At 33.5% G+C, this 26,787-nt stretch overlaps 1 protein-coding gene across 1 annotated transcript; it reads left to right on the forward strand.

Moving 5' to 3' along the window:
- Window positions 1–1,160: 1,160 nt before the first annotated feature.
- Window positions 1,161–22,241, forward strand: LOC132153244 (epidermal growth factor-like protein 6). Its single transcript, XM_059562629.1, has 13 exons — window positions 1,161–1,330; window positions 4,593–4,687; window positions 5,905–5,997; window positions 6,255–6,374; window positions 7,515–7,634; window positions 10,267–10,401; window positions 10,943–11,065; window positions 11,841–11,903; window positions 13,020–13,292; window positions 19,531–19,593; window positions 19,682–19,777; window positions 20,414–20,676; window positions 21,879–22,241. The coding sequence occupies exons 1-13, from the start codon at window positions 1,260–1,262 to the stop codon at window positions 21,984–21,986; spliced, it is 1,623 nt and encodes a 540-aa protein (XP_059418612.1). The 5' UTR covers window positions 1,161–1,259; the 3' UTR covers window positions 21,987–22,241.
- Window positions 22,242–26,787: the final 4,546 nt, after the last annotated feature.

Here is a 26,787-nt window from a genome sequence, read left to right on the forward strand (position 1 = left end):
GCACAACTCTCTGCAGGGCTTAGCAGTCTTGACTGGAGCTGTTTTCATTCCACACTGAGATACACTGAGTCAATACACTATTATTAATACACTATTAAAATAAATAATAATATTGTTCATATATGTAAAAATGTCTAAGTCATAACATAATAACATCATTTAATATACATTACAGACCAAAAGTTTGGAAATATTACTATTTTTAATGTTTTTGAAAGAAGTTTCTTCTGCACATCAAGCCTGCATTTAAACATTAAGCAGCAGAACTGTTTCCAACTTTGATAATGAATCATCATATTAGAATGATTTCTAAAGGATCATGTGATAATGATCCTAAAAATTCAGCTTTGCATCACAGAAATAAATGATAATTTAAAGTATAACAAATTTAAAAACAATTATTTTAAATTGTAACAATATATCACAATATTACATTTTTTTCTGTATTTTTGATCAAATAAATGCAGGCTTGATGAGCAGAAGAAACTTCTTTCAAAAACATTAAAAATAGTAATGTTTTCAAACTTTTGGTCTGTACTGTATATAATTAAATAAGAAAAAAAATTGAATTGTTTAAATATTAAATATTAAACTGTTACTATGCTCCCACTATTCAAGCTCGCTGATTGGTTTAACAATAAACCGCCAATTTATCTTAGATATTTTTGCCGTATATGCTACAGAACAACAGCTGTTGTGCCAAGCAGTGCCAGCCCGAGTTATTTTCTGTTCATTGCCAGTTCATTAAATAAAGACAGTTAACACTTAGTACTAAGTTATTAACCCAACAATAGCGGGGTCAGTTCATTTTTTTGCAGTGGGCCTCGCAAACATATGTGTTTGGTTGTGTGGTCCACGAGTTGAAAAAGGTTGGGAACCAATGCTCTATACTGTGACTGTGTAAACTTTCTTTAAATTGCAATAAAGTAAATTCAACTTCCTCTGTGCTGTGGCCAATTTTTCATTCACATTCATGAATAAAGAGAGTGTTTTCTTTCAATCTGAATTTCTCTTAAACCAGGTTTTCTTTGTTTGACGTGAGTCCGTCAATCTAGATGTCAAAGATTGTGTTTCAGAGAGTAGACGTCTGAAACACCCCCACAAAAGACTCCCAGCCCTTCTGTCACTCAACGCAGTGACTTCTGGAATTTCAGTGAGACGAGAGGACAGACGCTGCAGACTTAATCCTGCAGACACACGAGAGAAAGCAAACAGAAGAGAGAAAGACTGCAGAGAAATAAAGAAGGCTGTTTTAAATCATGAAACATTTGACGTGGATCAGCGCTCTGTCATTTCTGCTTTATTTCTCCTCAGGATCTGCAGACTACAGGCAAGTGTCCTTCTCCTGATTAAAATCAAACAGCCTCTGTTGTGGAGAAAACTTCAGCATGTTAATGCTCATACTGAGAGCTCTGAGTTTTGATTGCAGACTTTAGTTTTAGAAATTGTTGAGATTTCTTCTGCATCTCTAGAAGAGACACATGTGAGATTACCAAGGTCTTTTCTCAAGAGAAACATCTGAGAAGTTGGATTTTCTTCTTCTATTGTCACTGATTTCTCTGAGAAACAATTGAGATCATATGTAAGATTTTTTTATGGAGAAGATCGGTTCATAAGTTAAAAGGCAACCGTTATTAATGTGCAAAAACATTTGGGACCAATGCAACCTTTTTTTTATTAAAGGTCAATATTTCATTTTCAATGCTTTTGTAACCATATTAAATGCATAAACTGTGAACAAAAAATTAACAAGCAACAGAAGATATTGTCATGATTTCTGAAAAAAATTAAGCTTTTATGCTTAAAAGAAGAAAAAAATCCCTTAATGGGGTAAGAAAAATAAACTTCATTAAAACTAAAAACATTATTATTTTTCTTAGCTCATTGGCAGATATTTGTTAATGTTTTAAGCAAAAATAAATTCTCATCTTCAATGGCTGTTAACTATTGAATCAAATCATCGAATGTTAAATACAAAAGTAGCTGTAAATGAAGCACAAGCTTGTTAATATGTCTGCATTATTCATGTAAATGGCTGTTGTTGTGTTAGTTTGTGAAGCTGCAGGTGCTGATCGGTCAATGATAAGCTGCTAATTTTGGCCGTAATGAGCGTCGGCCACCTGTTCACACGACTGGCTCCCATTTGCTGCTGTACAGAGTTTATTTCAGTCGGTTCACTGATTCGCTCCGTCCCTCTGGAACCCGGTCCACATTTAGAGACCGACGTGAGAAGCACACAGAGTAAAAAGCATCTGGAACCAGAGAGAACATGTTGATCACTTAATGAAAGCAGTTTTGTCTTTTTTCTGTTTCTATTTCATATATTGCTATAGGTTTAAGTTGACTTTCTGTTGCTAGGCAGATCAATTAGGGGGAGGGGCTTGCTCATTCTAGAGAACATCTCATTGGACGATAATTTGTGTAGTGGAGGATGAGTCATAATTGTTTTTTTTTTCAAACTTTAAAATTTAAATTCTATATTTGCCTAAAGTTCTTATTATTAGTAGTTGTATAGTGGTCGACCAATATTGTTTTTTTATTGGTTGATGCAGGTGTCTTAGAGATGAGAATGGCCGATTTAATTTAAAAATAGTACAGATAACATGCTTAACAAATACATACTGGAATTAATTTATATATTTTTTATGTAATAGTTCATAGATTTGTTCATAGATTTGTTTAAGCGATATAAATCTGTATCTGTGCTGAATCCTGTAAATTAGAAAACATTATTGTTTAGTACTGATCTACTACTACTAATAAAAAAAAGCAAAAGCTAGAATACATTTTGTATCCCGTTTACTTTGTTTAACAGTTCTATTTAATAATTTTATTGCAGAAACGGTAAACTAAAGAAGATGGAGAATGGAAGAACAATAAAAATTAAATTAAAGTCCTCCGACACATAAGCCAAACAGAAAAAAAATATGATAATTAGAAAAAAAAAAATGGCAAATAGCAGCTGGTATATTGGCCAGACACTATTAATTGTTTTCATATTATTTCTTATAGACAATTTCAAATATAATAGTGATGAACTCAAAGCCACAAATTTCAAGGTCTGTCAGTCAAGTCACATTTAATTCTATAGCACTTTATACAGAGAGTTTCAAAGCAGCCTTTACATTAATAAACAGGAAATTAACAGTGGTTATGTAAGAACAAATTCAATTTCAGCTGCAATAGAAGACAATGTCATTATTCAGATCAATTCAGTTCAATGTTGATTCAGTTCAGTTCAATAACAGTGTCAATGTTCACTTCAGATGTTGTTCTCATCTGCTAGTGATAGAGCAGTTTAATCAATAATATTACTGAATATTAATTGTAACTTTGCTGTAAAATATTTGTAGGCCTGTAGTTCAGTTTAAAAGGTAAAAATTATTATTATTATTTTTTAAATTTTTTTTGCAGCAGCAACACTTTGTGGGTTTGTGCAGCAGCTAGACAAAGTTAAGAAATGTTTTACTTTATGAAAATGATCAGTCGAGCATTGACAAGATTAAGTTATATAATATAGTATATATAATTATTTATTTGATTTAAAAGGATTTAATCATAATGTTTGCTATTTATTTTGTAATGAATTAAACTTCCTAATCGTCAGGAAGAAGGAGGCGGGAACCGGCGGACAATCAAAATGAAACTTTAATTACAAAACAAACACAAGACAGCGCACCAGCCCCTCACGGACGACTGGTGCGCACAAATAAAAACCAAAACACAACTAAAATCCCAGGCCTGGTCCTCTCTCGTCCTTCACTGTCGTCGCTCCAGTTTTATATCCTTCCATCTCCTCCGTGGGCCTCGAGACCGGTGGGTCGAACAGGTGTAGCTCATCTCCAATCACTCCACCGGCCTCGCTCCTATGTCCCTCGGCGCCGCCCCACTCGTCACATACTTATTTATTTCATTTTATTTATTTATTAAAAATTTAAAAATCTCTTATTGCAAAAACCCAAAGCCGACCCCGCTTACAGGTGTAGAAAAGGTCTATGAAAGCCTGTTTAAGTGCTAACTATTGCTCAACACACACCTCTGCTTGAAAGAAGCTCCTGATCCATCTGCTGATGTGTGATTGCCATGAATAGCACAAGGTTTACTTATAGTGGAAATGTTAGGGGTTCCTGTAAGAGGCATCTGGTAAACACTTAAAGAGTCATAAATGCAGAGGTTCCTACATCACGTCTGTTTAAATCCTTGCTGGATCTTCATGTGTGTTTCTACATTTATGCTGCTTTTACAGCTGCAATTAGTCCAGGAGGGTCACAGGTCACCAAAGTGAGGCGTTTACCTTCAAATTTAGGCTCATTTTCACCTGGAACAACCTGGGATCCTCTGACAACCTAATACGTCCAGACATACACTAATCATGGCAGTCTGCATGCTGAAAACAAAAAAAATGTTGTAATGCTAACTCAGAATTTGGTAATTTTCACAATTTTTGTATTATGTTTTGGTATTATGAAAAACAAAACAGAACATTATTTTGCTTTCATGTTGTGATTTTTGCATCATATCTAATTGCATTTATTTTTAAATCCCCCCATCTTTGTGAAAAAGCTGACATGTTTCTGATGTTTTCCTTAAAGACAAAAGCGTCAGAGTTCGGCAGGTGTTTGCCGTTACGGCAGCAGACTGGAGTGCTGTTATGGATGGAAGAAAAACAGCAAAGGGCACTGTGAAGGTAAATGAGGAGAATTAAACAATTCTACAATGATGTTTTAGTGCCATGTAAAATGATAAAATCAAGATTACAAGAACAAAGTTACAGTATAATGAAAATAAAGTCTTATTTTTGATTAAACTTGTAATAGGTTGAGTATAATGACAAAATTACAAGAATACAGTCTGAACATTGTGAGATTAAAGTCGTAATATTTTGATAATAAAATTGCAATTACAAGGAATAAAGTTATATTATTATGAGAATAAAGTCTTATATGAAACTGAACTTGTAATATTCTGAGATTTAAATCAAAATTACAAAATAAAGTTGTAGCATTGAGATTAAAGTTGTAATACTTTGATAATAAAGTAAAAATGACACGAATAGTCATAGCATTGTGAAGTTGTAATATTTTGATGACAAAATAAAAATTACAAGAATAAAGTCTTATATGATATTTAAAGCACAATAGTGAAAAACAAGTAACACTTATGGAAATAAAGTCGCCGTACTGTGAAATTAAAATCTTAATATTTTGATGATGATATCAAAATGAGCAGAATAAAGTTTTAGCAGTGATATAATAAAATCATAGCAAAATGAGACTAAGTCGTAATACTTTGAGAACAAAGTTTTGGATGTTAGAATACATTTGGAGAATAAAGTTGGGGATTTAATTATTTATTTATTTATTTTTCACTAAAAAGGATGCAAGTGTACAAGATTCATATAGTGCCACATAAAAATAATCTAAGATTATGAAAATAAAGTCATTGTAAAATTAAAGTCATAATATTTTAGGAATAAAGTTAAAATTACAAGAAGAAAAGTTGTAACCATATGAGAATAAGATCATCATATTTTAGAGATTTTTAATTTTAACCTCAAACTGTTATGACTTCAGTCTCATAATGCTATGGCTTTATTCTCATCATCTTAATTTTGTAACTTTTTTCATTTTTTTATATAGCACAAAAACATCATTATATAAGTGTTCATACAGTGATTGAGTAGTCATTAGAGACACAGAAACACTGGGTGAATTTTCCATCCACAAACTTATATGATATGTTCATTCTTTCTGTGGTTTGGTGCTTTTACACCACACTGAACTTTGAGAGGAAAGCTGGAGGAACAGCAGTTGGCTTTGGTTTCCAGACATGTGGTTTTGTGAGCGGATTTGACCTGAGCTGTTTCCTTTACTAATATATCTCTACTGTTGAATGTTTTACCAGCTCAGTGTGACCTTGGATGCAAACATGGCGAGTGTGTCGGTCCCAACAAATGCAAGTGCTTCCCTGGATACACCGGAAAAACATGTAGTCAAGGTTTGTGCCAGTGGTATTATATAGTGTTTGTTAATATTTTGAGTTTTTTTTTACAAAGAAGTGTAATTTTTTTAGTAATTTTGTTGTGTGTTTTTTATTTTGTATTTATCAGTATTATTTTACAGTAAAAAGGACTGATAGTAGTAGGTCATTGATGCATTCAGTAAATTTCCAGACTGTACACAGTACATATGCTATATACAGCAGAAGAAATAATGTTCTGCTTATTAATGATCTCTTTCTGTCTCTGGGTTCAGATCTGAATGAGTGTGGTCTAAAGCCTCGTCCCTGTGAACATCGCTGTATGAACACCTTTGGTAGCTACATGTGCTACTGCTTAAACGGATACATGCTGATGCCTGATGGCTCCTGTGCAAGTGAGTGACTGTGCTTCAATATAATCAAATATCAAAATCAAAAGTTCACCCAAAAAGAATTTACTCAAAAAATAAAAAAATAAAATCTCTACCTGAGCTCAATATTTATCAAACAATAACTTTGTGTCTTCATTTTGGATTTATTGTTATCAAAAACACTGTAAACACTCAAAACTTTGATGCAACCAGCCTCACAACAATAAAGTTATTGTTCTGTGTTTTCAGCACACATAATAAAAGGTTCCATAAAGTAATTATAATTTATACAAGATTGCATAAGTTGAATAAACTACAATTTTGAAGTAAATAAAGAGTATTAATATTGCACATTATTGATGTTAAACTTTCTTCTTTTGGGAGTCTTTTCTGCTAAACTATTTAAGTTTACTTTTACGTAAAATGAAAACATATAAATGAAACATTAATCTCAAAATTGTGACTTTACAAGATTATTTCTCACAGTTTATATTTTTCATTTCATAATAAAAAAAGTCACAATGTTGTCATCTTTATAATTAAAGTTGGTCTGCGCTTCAAGAAAACATTAAAATAAGTTTCATTAATTTAGTAATCCTAATTTATTCATGTACATATCATAAAATAAGTTCTTATAGTGGATCAAAGTTCAATAAGATATCATTCTGACGTTAAATTAGTATTAATATTGCATATTATTAATCCAAATCTTATGCAAATACACTTAATAATTTGTTTGCTTAATTTGTGTATCAATAAATTGCAAAACTCAAAAGGTGACATTATTTCGATGCACCAAAACAAGTATGTACAATTCATTGAATAAATGTATTAAAATGAACACTAATCACCATCATGGTGACTTAAAACATTAAACAGAGCTAAAACATTTAATTCTGAATAACAATTATTTCCATGCGGAAAAAGTGCAATGTATTATGGATGATCAAACTGAACATGTTCAACAGCCCATTGGTTTGACATTGCAAGTTATTGCTGTTTAATCACTTAAGACGCACAGACTAAATGACCTAATAGTTGACTTTATTTAACATTGTATGTAGGCTAATTTAATCTTTTGTACATTAGTTCATTCAGTCAAACTTTAAATCTGAGTTTTTCTTGTATATAAATGTGAATGTTTGTGGATGTGTTTGATTGTAGACTCAAAGACCTGTTCTCTGGCTCACTGTCAGTACGGCTGTGGGGAGGTGCAGGGCGAGATCCGCTGTCTCTGTCCGTCTCCTGGCCTGGAGCTGGGATCTGATGGGAAGACCTGCGTGGGTGAGAACAGCTCAATGACACCCACTCTTAAGATTAAGTTGTAACTGCTCTCCAATAATAACCAATAATAACTTGATCTCGACATCTAATTGACTGAAATATGGCAAGGCAAGGCAAGGCAAGTTTATTTATATAGCACATTTCGTACACAATGGTAATTCAAAGTGCTTTACATAAAATAAAGTAAAATAGTGAAGAAAAATAATAACAAGAATAAAACAAGCAATTTTAAAACTTTTAAAATTATTAAAACTGTACTTATTTAAAATGAATTTAAAACAGTTAGAAAATGATTTTACATAAAATAAAATAAAAAAAACAGTGGAAATATATATTGCAATCAGTTCGGACATTGCACAGTGCTCATTCAATAAATGCACAGCTAAACAGATGAGTTTTAAGTCTAGATTTAAATGTGACCAGTGTTTTAGCACATCTGATCTCTTCTGGAAGCTGATTCCAACTGCGAGCGGCATAGTAACCAAAGGAGGACTCCCCTTGTTTTGTGTGAACCCTTGGTGTTTCTAACTGACTCGATAATAATGATCTGAGTGGTCTGTTAGGTTTATATTCAGTGAGCATATCTGAAATATATTTCGGTCCTAGGTCATTTAGTGACTTATATACGAGTAAAAGTACTTTAAAATCAATCCTAAATGTAACTGGAAGCCAGTGTAAAGACCTGAGGACTGGTGTGATATGCTCAGATTTTCTGGTTCTAGTCAGAATCCTGGCAGCAGCGTTCTCGATGAGCTGCAGCTGTCTAATGGTCTTTTTGGGAAGGCCGGTGAGGAGCCCATTACAATAGTCCACCCTGCTGGTGATGAAGGCATGAACAAGTTTCTCCAAGTCTTGGCTGGAAACAAAAGATCTAATTCTTGTAATGTTTTTTAAATGATAGTATGCAGATTTAGTTACTGCTTTGACATGACTATTGAAACTAAGGTCTGTCTCCAGAATCACACCAAGATTCCTGACTTGATTTTTAGTTGTTTGACCCCTAGAGTTAAGGTATGCATTCACCTTTAACACTTCATCTTTGTTTCCAAATGCAATGACTTCAGTTTTTTCCTTGTTTAACTGAAGAAAGTTCTGGCACATCCAACTATTAATTTCATCAATGTATTGGCAGAGGGAGTCAATGGGGCTGTAGTCATTTGGAGATAAGGCTAGGTAAATCTGGGTATCATCAGCATAGCTGTGATAGGCAATTTGGTTCTTTCTCATTATTTGACTTAGTGGAAGCATATACAGGCTAAACAAGAGTGGTGCAAGAATTGACCCTTGTGGGACTCCGCATGTCATGGACGTCCACTTAGACTTATGCTCTCCTAGACTCACATAATAGCCTCTCCCTTCTAAGTATGACCTGAACCATTTGAGTACCATCCCAGAAAGCCCGACCCAGTTTTCCAGTCTCTCTAGTAGTATGTTATGATCGACAGTGTCAAACGCAGCACTGAGATCTAGCAATACCAGCACCGATATTTTGCCAGAGTCACAATTTAAGCGAATATCATTTATTATCTTAATGAGTGCTGTCTCTGTGCTGTGATGCGGTCGAAAACCAGATTGAAAATTGTCCAGGTATCCATTTGAGTTTAAGTATTTGTTCAGCTGATTAAAAACGACCTTTTCTATAATTTTACCTATAAAAGGAAGATTAGATATTGGTCTGAAATTGCTCAAAATGGTGTTATCAAGATTGCTCTTTTTCAGGAGGGGCTTAACAACTACAAATATGCTCTTTTTCTCTGAAATATGAGGCAGAAGGGTTAAATCTCATGTCATAGAAAACCAACAAATATGAGGGAATTAAAAAATGTGATTTCACTGCAAAGATTTTTATTTATTTATTTATTTATTTTTATTAATTTTTTATTACCTTTTTTCTTTTTTTTGGGGGGGGGGGGGGTGGGGGCGAGAAAAATCTTCTTGTTTACGAGAAAAATCTTTTTGTTTCCCTTGGATTTAAATGTATTTTTGGTCCTGACCCTGAACCACAATTTATTGTTCTTCAATATTAAGTGAGTTTAATAGTTAAATAAAAAGAAAAATGATATATTTGTTTTATTATTTTGATTATATTAATTTTTCTAATCCCCTTGACAGATATTTTTTTCTTTAAAAAGTGGGTGAAAAATTGATTCCGAAAAATCATCTTGTTTTCCCTTTGCATAAATTTATTTTTCTAAAATTTTATATTTTTCTAAAGTTTATTTTTAATTTTATTTATTTATTAAAAATTAACAAGACTTAATATCTTCTCAAGTAAATTATTTATGAGTGTTTATATATTATACTGGAAAACAAGACACAAATACTGGACAACAAGAGCAAAATATTAAGTACTGCAAGATAATTCATGAAAATAAGTCTTGTCATAAAATAATCAAATCAATAGTCAGTATCTTTTTTCTAGTTATGCTTTGCTCTAAAATATTTAATCAGCTAGAATTTGTTTGTGAATGTATTGTTTATAATATTTTTTGTATTTTATTAAAAAAATTTCTTAGCTAGTTATGAAGAACAGGTGGATAAATCAAGGATATTCATTGGTCATAAGGTGTGGGAATTTGGATCAATGAAAGCAGACAGTCAAGATGATTAATCAACTCATTTTGTTTTTTAGACATTGATGAATGTGTGACTGGGAAAAACCAGTGTCCATTCAACCGTCAGTGCACCAACACGTTTGGAAGCTACTACTGCAAGTGCCAAACGGGTTACGATCTCAAATACGTCAGTGGAAAATACGACTGTGTTGGTAATAATAAACAGCATAACTTGCTTTTGTGATTGACTGAATGCTATAACAGAGTGAGACAGTCACATTCTGGGAGCAAACATTTTTTTGAAGTTGTAAATGAAACACATTTTACAAAAAAATACTATTTCTGTCTTTCTACTTCAAAATTTGACAAGGCAGTGCACTGCTTACCATGTCATTTGAATTATTTGTTATTTGTGACAATTATTATGAATTTCTGAGTGAACTTTATTTCTCAATTCTTTGAAAGAAAAGTCAGATTTGCAAGATATAAATGCATAATTGTGAGATATAAACTTATAATTTTGTTTCTATTTTTTTAATCTATTTATTTATTACTTTTTCTAATTTTTCTAAAGTAAAAACATTAAAAATATATAATTGCTTTAAATAAAATTTTGTGATTCTTCTGGAGCTGGCTGTTTGGTTCATGGATCTGAGCTCTTTAATGTAGAATGAGAAAGATGCTCAGGAAATGTGAAAAAAATGATTTGTGAGTGATTCATGATTTATTTCATGCAAAATATATTTTTTTCAGATATTAATGAATGTGTGTCCAATACACATAAGTGCAGTCATCACGCCGAGTGCATCAACACTCATGGATCCTACAAGTGTAAATGCAAGCAGGGTTTCCGTGGCAGTGGATTTGATTGTTCAGGTGAGAGACAGAATCAAACCCGAAAGCAATGAATCGGTGAAATTGCATGCACAATTTACAGTATTATAGATTAAATTGTTGCTTTTGGAATAAATATACACTAGTGAAGAGTTTGGACACACTGACCGAACAAATGTTTCTCATGATCTTAAAGACCTTAAATTCTTAGATGCTTGAAATTATTTTTGTAGAATATAAATCTAAAATAAAATCTACATTTGTGAATTTCTTTGCAAAATTAAAATGCTACAATGCACCTATATATATATATATATATATATATATATATATATATATATATATATATATATCAGTTACATCAGTTAACATCTGGAGAAGATAAAAGCTGAAAAAAATCCAGCATTAAGACGATTTTAACTGAAATACAAGTCTAATCCATAATAATGATGCCTTCAGTGAAAGTGTGTTCTTATCTGAATCAGGAGAGAAATCTGTTCAGATCAGGTAGCATTCATAAGCGAAAACAGCTCTAAAAAAATATTTGGCTGGATTTTGATGTGAGACAAAAGGAGATGCTCTTTTTCACTGGAGGAAGCATCCATTGATGAGACACTGTTGCAATGCTACATTTATCCAAATTGGATGAAGAAACAAACTCATCCTAATCTTGGGTGGCCTGAGGGTGAAGACATTATCAGCATTTTTTTGGAGAACTATTCCTTTAAATTTAACTGAGATCTCAATAAATCTCCTGATCTTTGACCTCTGAGTATTATTTTAACTCATGTGAACTGAATCCTTTGTGTTTTTGTAGTCAAGCCTTTTTATCACAGATCCTGGGCAGGTGAGAAAGGAAATACAGATGCGTTTCTCAATGGTGAGAAAGTCTAGAGATGCAGAGCAAACGTTTAACAGCTGTATGCAGAAAAACGTTTCCTCTGAGTTCTGATCTTTGAACATGTCATTTCTAAAAATGCTGTTTTCTGGTACGAAAAGACATGCAAAACATCAGCAGTTAGAGGAAACTTCTGCTATAGAGCTTTATTTAATGCTTTGCAAATGCAACTGGTAACACTTTACAAAAAACGTCTCATTTGTTAACAAATTACCTAATTTATTATTTTTTATTTACATTTATTCTTCAGTTGAATTATATTTAAAGTTAATGGAAACCCACTGTTAAAAACAAGTTTATATTTAAAAGTTAATTTAATGCATGTAATCATATAAAAAATAAAATAAAATAAAATAAAATAAAATAAAATAAAATAAAATAAAATAAAATAAAATAAAATAAAATAAAATAAAATAAAATAAATAAAAATAAATAAATAAATAAATAAATAAACAAACAAACAAACAAACAAACAAATAAATAAATAAATAAATAAATAAATAAATAAATAAATAAATAAATAAATAAATAAATAAATAAATAAATAAATAAATAAATAAATAAATAAATAAATAAATAAATCTTGATCACAGTATTGACCACAATCACAATCAAGCAGCCCAAGCATTATCTAACATAAACTAGCAATGAGCAATATATTTTTTAAGCACTTATTAATATTGGTTAATGGTAGCCCATATGCAATGCTATGTACATATATTAAATTTCCATATATGAAATACATATTAAATAAAAAAAACATATATATGAAACCTATAAGTTTAAACAATTTTATATATTGACAAAGTGTTACCATGCAACTTAATTATGGACCTTTGTGCATGGCTTCATGCACGAGAGATGCACTTTGCATGGAGAAGCTTTATGCATATCCCAACATATATAGTATTGGCGTACATTATGCATATTAAATGAATAATGCAATAATGTTGCAAGTGCATGAATCAAATTAACATTTATCAAGCTCCATATATGCATTTCTGAATTTGTATGACTTCTGAATATCATCTGACATCAGCATAAAAGATTTCTTTCTAGCTTTCTCATGCATTTAATTGCATCGTCTGTATCCTGCAGCTATTCCTGATTTCTCTTCCAAAACTCGGATTCTGGGCGGCAAGTTTGACAACACCATCCCCGAGCCTGCGGTGACCGAATCTCCACGACTCCACCTGCAGCCCTTCGACTACGACAGCGAGGTCTACATCAGCCCTTCGGAGCAGACGCCCGAGTTTCCAGAGGAGGAGAAGTTTTATGATGAAGAAGATGAGGAGGAGGAGGAGGAAGAAGAAGATGACACAGGAAACCAGCTGGAGGGCGAGGAGCTGAACCCCAGAGGAGATGCTTTCTGTGAGTGACTCACTAAAAATACTCCTCTTTACACTGTAGACACGCTCCGTCCTATTTAAAGAGCACATATACTGAGTAATGTGCTGAGTCCACTCACAGCACAGGATATACAGAGATACTCTTCATACACACGCAGGACACACTGAACAAGGCATTAATAACTGCACACAGGTGTGGTGTGCTGCATAACAGACTAAAATGAGGATCACCACAGAAATACATTTGTGAGATATCGCTGTTACTGAAATGACAAAATTAATCTATGGAGAGTCAGGAATGTAGGGCATAGATTAATTTCTTATAAGGACATTTAAGGTTTTTATTTTTTATTTTTTTATTATAATTTTTTTTGTATTAATTTTAGTTTAAGTAATTGTATGCTTTTTTGTGTCATTATTATAATTAATATTATTATTATTATTATTACAATTATGCAAAGCTTAAATTTATTTCAGTTTCAAAGTAAACTGTACAGTAGTTACTTGCAAAGGCAAGTTTTCACGTTTTTTTCAAGTTTAAAGTTTATCATCTAATATTTTTATTTTATTGATTTCAGCTGTTTCAGTTAACAAAAATAATAAAAATAAAAAATTATAAAATATTTGTAATTTTGTAATTTTTAGCTTACAATATGAACAGTAATGTTTCCATTTTAGTCATTCTAGTCATTAAATGTTAGTTAGTTTAAAAAGCAAGATTTAGTTTTCCTATTTTAATTTTAAGTTTTATTTCAGTTAATGAAAATAGTTAATATTTTAGTAACTTATTATAAGTCATTTTAGTACCACTGCATAGAAAAGTATTTTTCTAATATTTTTTATTTGATTTCAGCTTTATTTCTGTTAATGGTTCTTTTTAAAGGTTTTAGTTGTTTCTAACAATAGCAACACTGATATTTTAGTTTTGGATATTTTAGTGCTTCAACTTATTTTAGTTAGTGGCAAAGGTTTGCGAAGGTTGTTGTAGTTGTGAAGTTTTTGTATTATTATTGGGGGCATGCTGAGACTGAACCACATTCATCTGTTCTGGCAGCTCAAATACAGCCTGTATATGAATATCTACTGTACTACATGTACAGACAGAGACACTGAGAGTAGTTTCCCATTCCACAGCTATATTTCACTCTTAATATCTCCCTGTGAGAGGAAGCAGCGTTGCATGCGCTTCAGGATGGTGTCAGGGTTTTTTTGCACAGGAGGAAATAACTGGTGCTGCTGGAATAAGTGCTTATTAAACTCGTCTGAAGGGAACAGATGTAGGTGTGAAGTACATATGAACACATCACCATGATGATAATGAATAGAAATCTACATTTACATTTTTATTTTTATTTTTTATTTATTTATAAATTTTTTCATGAATGTTTTTTTATGATATTTTGATAACACTTTGGACCATTAAGTATGAGGTTCGATTAATTTTTTTTATCAACTTATTTATTAGATTTAAGTAAACTACTGTATATTAATATTTTATTTTCCATTTTTAATTTTGGTTTAACCCTTAACTGTCACTGTGATTTGAATGTGCATGATACAAACCTACATTTTTATAATTCATGAAAACATTTTGTAACATGATATTGATGTACCATGGTAATACAATGTCTGATTTTAAAATGGGTTTTGAGATTTTACGTTTTCAGTTGATATATAACTTCTGATGATTTCTAAAATGTGATAGAGAAAAAGGCAACGAAGGCAACTTTGTTTTTTTAAACAAAGGTCAAAACTCCTGTTATAATTTAGATTTTTGAGGGTGCACTCTTGTCATAAATTGATCTATTACTTTTTCTACATAATTTTTAACAAAAAACATTGGTAAAATATTCAATTCAATTCAATTCAATTCAAGTTTATTTGTATAGCGCTTTTTACAATACAAATCGTTACAAAGCAACTTTACAGAAAATTATGTTTCTACAATATTTAGTAGTAGCTAGTAGTTTGTGCACGTTTGACAGGATTTTAGAAAAATAAAAATAATAATAATAATAATACAAGACGTAGTCAGCTAGATGATGAACTATCAATATTATTAATTAATAGTAATTATAGGATGCAGTCACACATGTAGCAATAATTGTTAGTTCTGTTTGTTGATTCAAGGTTAGCATCATCTGGGGTCCTCTGAGGGTCAGCATCATCTCTTCTCAGGTGTTCTGGATCCAGACTGGAGCTTGTGTAAATCCTAGTTACCACGGGATGTAAATCCCGTGGCAAAACATAGAAACAAAATAGAGACATCATTAGCATAGCTGCTGATCCAACAAAGTAAAATTAGTTTAACCCAAGCTAAAGAATAAAAATGCAGATGCAACTACACTCACAATTTAAGAGATACATTATTCGAATGCTTGGCGAAAGAGATGCGTTTTTAATCTAGATTTAAACAGAGAGTGTGTGTCTGAACCCCGAACATTATCAGGAAGGCTATTCCAGAGTTTGGGAGCCAAATGTGAAAAAGCTCTACCTCCTTTAGTGGACTTTGCTATCCTAGGAACTACCAAAAGTCCAGCGTTTTGTGACCTTAGGGTGCGTGATGGGTTGTAGCGTGGTAGAAGGCTAGTTAGGTACGCAGGAGCTAAACCATTTAGGGCCTTATAGGTAAGTAATGATATTTTGTAACAGATACGGAACTTAATAGGTAGCCAGTGCAGAGACTGTAAAATTGGGGTAATATGATCATATTTTCTTGACCTGGTAAGGACTCTAGCTGCTGCATTTTGGACTACCTGTAGCTTGTTTATTGACGAAGCAGGACAACCACCTAGAAGTGCATTACAATAGTCCAGTCTAGAGGTCATGAATGCATGAACTAGCTTTTCTGCATCAGAAACAGATAACATGTTTCGTAGCTTGGCAATGTTTCTAAGATGAAAGAATGCGGTTTTTGTAACATTGGAAATATGATTTTCAAAAGACAAATTGCTGTCTAATATAACACCCAGATTTCTGACTGTAGAGGAAGTAACAGTACATCCGTCTAGTTGCAGATTGTAATCTACAAGATTCTGTGTGGTGTTTTTTGGTCCAATAATTAATATCTCTGTCTTATCCGAATTTAATTGGAGAAAATTATTTGTCATCCAATCTTTTACATTTTTAACACACTCTGTTAGCTTAGATAATTGGGAAGTTTCAGCATAACAGTGGAAGCTTATTCCGTATTTTCTAATAATATTACCAAGGGGCAACATGTATATTGAAAATAGAAGGGGACCTAGGACGGATCCTTGTGGCACTCCATATTTTACTGATGATAAATGAGATGACTCTCCATTTAAGTAAACAAAATGGTAGCGATCGGACAGGTAGGATCTAAACCATCTTAGAGCCTGCCCTTGAATACCTGTATAGTTTTGTAATCGATCTATGAGTATGTCATGATCTATGGTGTCGAACGCAGCACTAAGATCAAGTAAGACTAGAAATGAGATGCAGCCTTGATCTGACGCAAGAAGCAGGTCATTTGTAATTTTAACAAGTGCAGTTTCTGTGCTATGGTGGGGCCTGAAACCTGACTGAAATTCTTCATACAGATCATTTTTATGCAGGAAGGAGCTCAATTGAGCAGACACAACTTTTTCTAAAATTTTAGACATAAATGGAAGATTTGAAATAGGCCTATAATTTGCCAGTACACTAGGATCTAGTTTTGGTTTCTTAATAAGAGGCTTGATAACCGCCAGCTTGAATGGTTTTGGGACGTGACCTAAAGATAACGACGAGTTAATGATATTGAGAAGCGGTTCTTCGGCTATAGGTAACAGCTCTTTTAGTAATTTAGTGGGTACAGGATCTAATAAACATGTTGTTGGTTTAAATACAGTGATAAGTTTATTTAGCTCTTCCTGTCCTATATTTGTAAAGCACTGCAGTTTATCTTTGGGTGCGATGGATGAAACTGAAGTGTTAGACGCTGTAGAATCTACATTTGCTATTGTATTTCTAATGTTATCTATTTTATCAGTGAAGAAATTCATAAAGTCATTACTATTTAACGTTGGTGGAATATTTGAATCAGGTGGCGTCTGGTAATTTGTTAATTTAGCCACTGTGCTAAATAAAAACCTTGGATTGTTTTGGTTATTTTCAATGAGTTTGTGGATATGCTCTGCCCTAGCAGTTTTTAGAGCCTGTCTATAGCTGGACATACTGTTTTTCCATGCAATTTTAAAAACTTCCAAGTTAGTTTTTCTCCATTTGCGTTCAAGACTATGAGTTACTTTCTTGAGAGAGTGAGTATTACTGTTATACCATGGCACAGTACGTTTTTCTCTAACCTTTTTCAATTTGATGGGGGCAACAGCTTCTAATGTATTAGAGAAAATAGTGCCCATGTTGTCAGTAATTTCGTCTAATTCATGTGTATTTTTGGGTACAAATAGCAGTTGAGATAGATCAGGCAGGTTATTTGCGAATCTGTCTTTGGTGGCTGGAACAATAGTTCCAAATATATATTTGGGAGTCTTAGATCTTTCCAACAAAATATAGTTTGTCAAGATTAGATTAGATTTGATTGTAATATAGTGAAGTTAGCGTAGGCGTCCCATATTCGGGACGGGGTGACAGTTAAAGGGTTAAAAAATTATTTATATATATATATATATATATATATATATATATTGTTACTCTCCGTTTAGAATTTTATAGTACTTCAGACAAACAAAAATGAGAAACTTACTGAAATAAAATGTTTACTCTTTTTTTTGTTTGTTTTATTGGGCGGTGTATTTTTATTTTTGGCAACATTTACACTTCCTTTAGCTGTGCTATTCTGTTACACTTCGAGAATAGGAAAAAGAAAAAAAGCAAATGCATTTAAAGCCCAAGGTATACAATCAAAAAAGTTCTGCAGAAAAAATAAAATAAAAGAAATAACTTTATTTAACATAAACGCATTGTTTTAGCATGAAAGGTATTGTGTCTGAGATGGTCTTTAAACTCTAAATCTCTCGTCAAGTCAGAAAGCCCGACAGGATCCCGCTCTGTCCCTGATCATGTTCGAGAGCAGACAGGACGAGACAAGCCCAAGACACAGAAGAGCTCTGGGGGGAAATTCCCCTCTTTACCTCTTTCCCAGAGGGAGAAATATCCGGAAAGAGCTGGAGCCTTTTATTACTGCGTCAGAACAGCTGTTTGACAGTCTTTCATCATCAGCTCTCTCTTTTTCCATTAGTCTGACTGCATGTCTGCTCAAATAAACCCCACAGAAGAGTCTGAGAGAGCAGACAAGAGTCCACTCGCAGGATCCTTCTCGTTTACTACAGATATTCACTTTCCTGTAGGGGCTTTCCCTACGTTTATATGCTAGTCAGAACTGTAATATATTTATATATATAAACTGACCTTGATCTTATTTAAATAAAATTAAATAATGGTTGTGATAATAAATAATAAAGTAACTAAATTAATATTACTTTCCTATATTTTTCAAAATTAAATATTAAAATATTAAAGTGAAATAACAGTCTTCTTAGAAGTCATAAATTAATTAAATAATCTTATTGTCTTTGTATGTATTATTGCAATATCTTTTTGTGTGTGTACATAATTGTTTTTTCTTTATGTTTTTAGTTTTAGTTAATCATAAGTGTTTTAAAAGCGTAAGTTGTTAATACATTTAAAATAACAAATACTAATTATTTATTTAAAATAAATACTGATTTATAAAAAGAACCTGAACGATTTTATAGTTTACAATGTAAGAACAAAATCTGTAGCAAAACTGACCTCCAATTTAAGTAAAATAACATATTTATTGCAAAATAAATAAACATTAAATTATAATTACAATATTAATTTTAACTATTTATTAAAGGTGTGTGTGTGTGTGTGTGTGTGTGTGAGAGAGAGAGACTTTTCTTAACCTCAAACACTGTTTAGGGATTTTTGCTAAACTTATAGCCCTAATTAGTAAACTTTTGCCATTAATTCATCTTTAAACCAAACCCCATAAGGTCAGCATGAAACCATTAATTAAGCTCATTAACTTTAGCTATTGTGCTTTATTTATTCAAGAGAGTCATGAAAACATTATTCTCAATAAAGTTTGACTGCTCTACAAGCATTGACATTTCCTTCAGTAAAGCAGATCTAATTCAGCTCAGTTTTCTGTTGCTGGAGCAGTTTTTGGATCAGACAGGCTTGTTTTCTGTCTGTTCTCTTGGTTTGACAGAGACTGAAGACGAATGTTGGAAATGCTCTTTATGACCCGTGTGTTTTTCTGTTTGTAGTTCCAGATGAGTTTGGTCCAGATTCAGAGCCGAAGGAGATCCAGGCCGCGCCGCTGAGGGAAAGTAAGAAAACCCTTCCTATTATATCCAAACACTTTTGTCTTCCAGAGTTCAGATGATTTGATGAAGTGCTGTATGTATACTTGAGCAGGATCCCTGACGGACTGTGACTTTGATCGCGGTGCGTGTGAATGGGTGCAGGATAATGAAGACGATCTGGACTGGACTGTCAAATACCATGAAAACGGTACAGACTCACATGAGCATCAATAAATGAACAGGAAAAATGAACAGAAGTCACAGACACACTTGTGACAGTTTCACATCTCAAAACACACATTAATTGACCTCAAATAAAATAAAATATCATATATACACACACACACACACACACACACACACACATAATAGTAAATTAACATTTAGCATGTTTGTATATACATACAAAGATATTAATATTTATCTAATATTTTTCACATTTATTTAATTTATAAATAACATTTTATTTTATCTACTTAAAGATAAAAAATGTATAGAAGTTAAATACTAAAAGTACTATTAAAAGTACTATAATTTATATAATTTACACATATATTTAATAGTACATAGTAATAGCATACTGATATTAAACAATTAATAGCTTTGATATTAGTAATTATTTACAGTTATTTTGTTCATTTTGTTATTTGTGTCATTTGTCACTAATATTTAATTTTTAATAAATATTTACCCTTTTTTTGTATACACAAGCATTGCATAACATTTAGTGGTTTGTTACAATATTTATTTACAATATGTATACTGTTACAGTCTAAAAACATTCACAAACAATTCCAATAAATGTAGAAATCTTTATAGTGTCTCTTTGTCTTTGGTTCTGCAGGACGTGAATATTACTTGGCCCTCGCCGGTCCTGTGGGGAACAGGAAGGAGCAGGCGAGGATGAAGCTGCTGCTGGATGATTTTATGCGTCAGAGCAGCTTCTGTCTGACGTTTGATTATCGCATTCAGGGGCAGAACATGGGCATCTTACGGGTGATGCTGGACAACAGCGCTGTCGCCGTCTGGGAGAAACGAAACCCTCGCAAGCAGAGCTGGCAGTCAGAGAAGATCACCGTTAACTGGACAGAAAACACTCCAGAGGCTGTAAGATACTCAGCCTGACCTGAGATTTACTGTGAAGCAAATAGATTGTTTTCTTTAAACTGCAGAGTGTGTAATATTTTAGCCACACTGCAAAAAATAAATAAACAAATAAACATATTTTAGTCTTGTTTTCTAGGAAAATGAATAAACATTTTAAATCAAGAAAATAGGTTTACTTGAGATGCAAGATACATTTACTTAATTCTTGTGTTCTGAATAATTTATAAAAAAAATTAAGTCAGTTTATGCTGAGAAAATAATGTAAATAAAATAAACACAGCATTTTTCCCCCAATATTTTTCTTCTTTAAAGCATTAAATCTAAATATTTATTTATTTACATTTCTCTCCAGGAAACAATTTATTATCTTAAGTCATTTTACCTCTCACTTTCCTTGTACTGGAAAACATGATATATATATATATATATATATATATATATATATATATATAAATTATTATTATTTTTTTTTTTTTTTTTTTTTTTACACTAGCAGCACCAAACATTAATTGATAAATATAAACTGTTAATATTATACAATTAATATATTTGTGTGTATACAGGAGAATATGAATTATTTTACTTATTTTTAAATAAATTATTTTATTTATATTTAATTATACTGTTGTTATAAAGTAATATTAAATTATATATTTGCATATGTGTATATGTACATACACACACAAAAAAATAAGAATAGTATTAGTAATAAGATTCTAATAAGATTGGTATTTTTAATTATATTGCTGTTTTTAATCACTTTAATATTTACATTTTAAAAAGTATATATTCACATGGGTATTACTTACACACAACTTACAACTAAAAAAAGGTATTGGTAATGTTCCCCCCAGACATTATCCATTAATTTAATGGACATTTCCATTAAACCCTAAAACACAATGCAGTGCAGTGCAAAATCCTAAATACAGGTAAAACATCTGTAAAAAAAAATTGTAATAATAATAATAAAATCAATACAGAAAATTCCTTCATCAATACAGTATATTGTGCTGTATTTATAGATATTAGGGTGTAGAAATATTGACTTTTTCGAACAAGTTACAATAATTGAATTGAGTCACATTGAATTGACTGAATGGTGAAAAGAGTCTAATTGTTTGAACTACATCTTCTTTTGTTACTTTAATATTCTCCAGCATATTATCTTTATTAATGAAAACCGTTGACTGTTTCTTCAGATCATCTTTGAGGCCGAGCGTGGGAAGTCCGTGAGCGGAGAGATCGGTCTGGATCACGTGGCTCTGATCTCTGGACCCTGTTTGGATGATAAAACCATCGTCTTTTAGCAGAGCCATGAAGGACATCATTTAGTTTGTGTCTTTTTAACCATCACAACAACAGACAGATTTAGCTGTTGCCCAGCTTTTAGAATAAGCAGGTACAAACCTGCATGAAAATAAGGAAAATTACATTTATTGAGTGTTACTGATATTATGTTTTCTGATTGTAGGAAGATATCAGTTACTATTTGTATGATTATATAAACACTGTAACGTTATAATGGCTGTACATTTTGCTTTACATTAAAATATTTTAAGAGATTTAGCATTTTTACACTTCTGTATTCTTTATTAATACTTAATTTCAAACCAATATCTCTGCCGAGACTCATTGTCAAGATGACAGCATCTCATTATATCTATAAAGAAATGGAGATCAGCTCTGAACTTGTTCAGTAGTGATATTTTACTTCTTTCTAAAAAATAAATAAATACTTTTGGTTACACTTTATTTTGATAGTCCACTTTAGACATTCTACTAACTATAAGTAACTTTGTAACTACATGTCAACTAACTCTCAGAGGAGACTGTTAGGGTAGGTTTAAGGTTAGTATAAGTTGACAATAAGTTTACAGAGAGTGTTAGAAAATATTAAGCAGACAGTCTACTAATACTCTACTAACTACTAGTTGACATGTAGTTGCAAAATTACTTACTGTTTGTAGAAAAAGTGTACTAATGAAATAAAGTGTTACCATACTTTTAAATAAATAAATAAATAAATATCCACCCATCATACTTGTTAGACACTATATTGAATTTAAAAGCTGTAAGGGATAGATTTACATGATGGGAGAAATTAGCATTTGCAATGCTTTGAATCAATTGAAACAACTGCTTGGCAAAAGTATTCACTGTTTCGTAGAGAAGCACTCAAGTCCACATGCTGGTAATACTGGTCAAAACTGAGTAAATGCAATGCAAACTCTGGCCAAAACATACATAAAACAACTTTTACAGTTATTTAAAGTATAATAAATGCAATTAACAAATCATCAAATACAATTAAATAGGATTAAGTGTCTATATAACACGTTCTTTTATTAATTTGCAGGGCTTGTTTTGTTTGGTTGTCTGAACATAACAATTAAGAGATTTTTTAACTATTACTCTTCCTTTTAATTACTGTAGATGAAGTGTATCTCATATTTGCTCATAATATTCAAAGGACGGACAATGCTCGCCAACTACTGGTGTAATAATGTAACTTACCCAGATAGCACATTTACGTCTGCAAGAGGTCTGTTAAAGATCACTTCATCTGGAAAGCATCTGCTGTATACAATCATCTGATAGACGTCTGTAAGATGTCAGTTTTACATATATTCTAAATCATAAACATCTTAAAGACATCTTCTAAATGTCTATTTGACATAGGGATACGTCCCTTCAGATGAGCAAATGCTCTAAAAAATATGTCTTGCAGATTTAAATGCAAACATCAAATAGACATCTCAGTGATGTACGTTAGGGTACACAAAGATCCAAATCAGCGATTCACAAAGCAGATGAAGCAGTGAAAGTCATGTGACAAGTAGCTTCATCATCAATGCAATGCTTTATTTAGATTCTTTCCATGTTATTATTTAACATGAAAATATACTCTGTTTAGATACAGTAATTAACTGTATGTGTGATAATGTTATTTTTACATTGTTTGATTCATATAGCCTACTGTAGACACCACGCAGCTGAATTGAGCTCATGTTTGGAGAGCGAATGAGTCTCTGAAGAGATTTGATTTGAATATTTCCTTTCATCTGGAGATGGGCTGCTGTTTCTACAGCACTGGAAACACAGTCTGTTCATGCAGGTAAAATATGCAAAAAGCAATTCTTAAAGTAATATTTCCCCTAAAACTTAAACATCTGTCATCTTTTATTCATGCCGGTTCAAACCTTTGTGACTTTCAAACAGACAATTTTTTTAAAGAGTTGATCAAACAATTTGCAAACAGTCTGAATTGGTGAATAGTTTAAACCAAAAAGATTATTCAACATTAAAGTACATTAAGTAGGCTACTACAAACATTACCATTCAAGTTCAAGTTCAAGTTCAAGTCTGCTTTATTGTCAATTTCCACATGTACAGTACATACATACAGAGAATCGAAATTGCGTTACTCTCAAACCCCGGTGCATACAGATAACATTAACATTAAAGCCTAAAAAAAATCTAGATCAAATATAAAATGTAGATACAACTATACAATGAGGGAATGTAAAAACAAAAAGGCATATAATAAAATTAAAAATAAAGTTAAATAAAGCAGCGCAAGGCAAATGACAGATATAGTGCAAATCAATGAAGTGAACAACAGTGCAGATAAAAGATTTTTAGTGCAAAAAAAAATCACTTATTAAAAAATACCTTATTAAGTCTGAGTAAAGTGACAAGTGACAAGCGACAAAGGGCTCAAGAGCAATTATTTTATTTAACTGACTGATGAGGTAGTGGAATGACGTCAGTTCCATGCCGAATGAGGTAGTGAGCAGACCAATGCTGCACAAAGTGACTTGTGCATGCCATCATATAATTAGTGTGTGTGTGTGTGGGGGGTTCATAGTTCAGTGGTGCCTGGGGCAGAAGAGGGGAGGGGGCCAGTCCAGTTTTGAGAGGGAGTTCAGCTTCCTGACAGCCTGATGGATGAAGCTGTCCTTCAGTCTGCTGGTCCTGGCCTGGAGACTCCGCAGTCTCCTCCCTGATGGCAGCAGGCTGAAGAAGCTGTGTGATGGGTGAGTGGGATCACCTGTGATGCAGAGGGTTTTGCGGGTGAGACGTGTTCCATAAATGTCCTGGAGGGAGGGGAGAGAGACACCAATGATATTCTCTGCTGCTCTCACTATGCGTTGCAGAGTCTTTCGGCAGGACGCGTTGCAGGCGCCGTACCACACAGTGATGGAGCTCGTCAGGATGCTCTCGATGGTGCCTCTGTAGAAGGTGTACATGATGGGGGCCGGGGCTCTGGCTCTCCTCAGTTTGCGGAGGAAGTAGAGACGCTGTTGAGATTTCTTGGCCAGTGCTGTGGTGTTTTCAGTCCAGGAGAGGTCCTCTGTGATGTGCACACCCAGGAACTTGGTGCTGCTCACTCTCTCCACAGTTGCACCATTGATGGTCAGAGGAACGTGCTGAGTGTGTGCTCTCCTGAAGTCTACAACAATCTCCTTTGTCTTCTCCACGTTCAGAGACAGATTGTTGTCACTGCACCACTTGGCCAGGCGGCTCACCTCACTCCTGTAGTTTGTCTCATCTTTGTTGCTAATGAGACCCACCACAGTTGTGTCATCTGCAAACTTAATGAAGAGGTTGGAGTTGTGTGATGGTGTGCAGTCATGGGTCAGCAGAGTGAAGAGGAGGGGGCTCAGCACACATCCTTGGGGGGCCCCAGTGTTCAGTGTGATGATGCTGGATGTGTTGCTGCCGACCTGTACTGCCTGAGGTCTTCCAGTCAGAAAGTCCAACAGCCAGTTGCACAGCGAAGTGTTGAGCCCCAGCTGAATCAGTTTGTAGATGAGCTGTTGAGGGATGATTGTGTTGAATGCTGAACTGAAGGGCGAAGGTATATTATATATTAAAAATAACTAATAAAATAGTACAATAACAAAATATGCTAGCACAGCTCATTCCACCAGAAGGGAAAATGTAATTTAAAAGTCTGCGAAAGTAATTTTTCGCCTCTTTGAGATGGCATAATAAAGCGACATTCACTTGCAGAACGCCAGTTTCTGCAAGAGCAGGCGTGGCAAACTCTGGTCCTGGTCAATAGAGCAACAGCCCTGCAGAAATCAGCTCCAACCCTAATTAAAACTCACCTACCTATAGCTTTCTAATAACCTTCAGACCTTGATTAGCTTGTTCAGGTGTTTTTGATAATGGTTGAAGCAAAACTCTGCAGGGCTGCAGTTCTCCAGGACCGACGTTCACTACCCCTTTTCTAGAGGACACATACGTCTAAAGTAATGAATATAGGTAAAAGGTTGCAAAGCCAGTGGATTTTTTGTCAGCAAACATGCCTTGAATTTTATGCGAGCAGCTATTGGTAGCCAGTGGAAATTGATAAACAGAGGTGTAACATGCATTCTTTTTCTCACTGTATAAATAGTGTTGTGTGTTCCACAGTTATTGTCAAGTGTTCATGAGATGGATTGCCTCAGGGAAGAAACTGGTGCTCAGAGCTCTGGAGCATCGACCAGATGGCAACAGTTCAAGGTGAGAGTGTGCTGGATGTGAAGGGTCCCGAGTGATTTTGCCAGCCCTTTTGCTCACTCTGGATGAGTACCGTTCTTGGAGAGTGGGGAGGGTTATAACAATGATTTGCTCAGCAGTCTGGACTACCCTCTGTAGTCTTCTGAGGTCAGTTTTGGTAGCTGAGCTGTACCAGACAGTTATTGAAGTGCAGAGGACGGATTCAGTGATGGCAGAGTAAAACAGTTTCAGCAGCTCCTGTGGCCGGTTAAACTTCCTCAGCTGGTGAAGGAAGTACAACCTTAGGTGGGCCTTTTTCACAATGGGGTCAATATGAGTGTCCCATTTCAGGTCCTGAGAGATTGTGGTCCCAAGGGAACCTGAATGACTCCACTGCAGTCACAGTGCTGTCCATGACGGTGAATGAGAGGAGTTCAAGGGGGGTTTCTCCTGAAGTCCACGATCATCTCCAATGTTTTGAGCATATTAATCTCCAGGTTTTTAAGAATGCACCAGGCAGCCATTTCTTTGACCTCCTGTCTATAAGCAGACTCGTCACCGTCCTGGATGATGCTGATGAGTATGGTGTAATCTGCAAACTTCAGGAGCTTGACAGAGGCG

Source organism: Carassius carassius, chromosome 11 (assembly GCF_963082965.1).
Source record: "Carassius carassius chromosome 11, fCarCar2.1, whole genome shotgun sequence".
Lineage (NCBI taxonomy): Eukaryota > Metazoa > Chordata > Actinopteri > Cypriniformes > Cyprinidae > Carassius > Carassius carassius.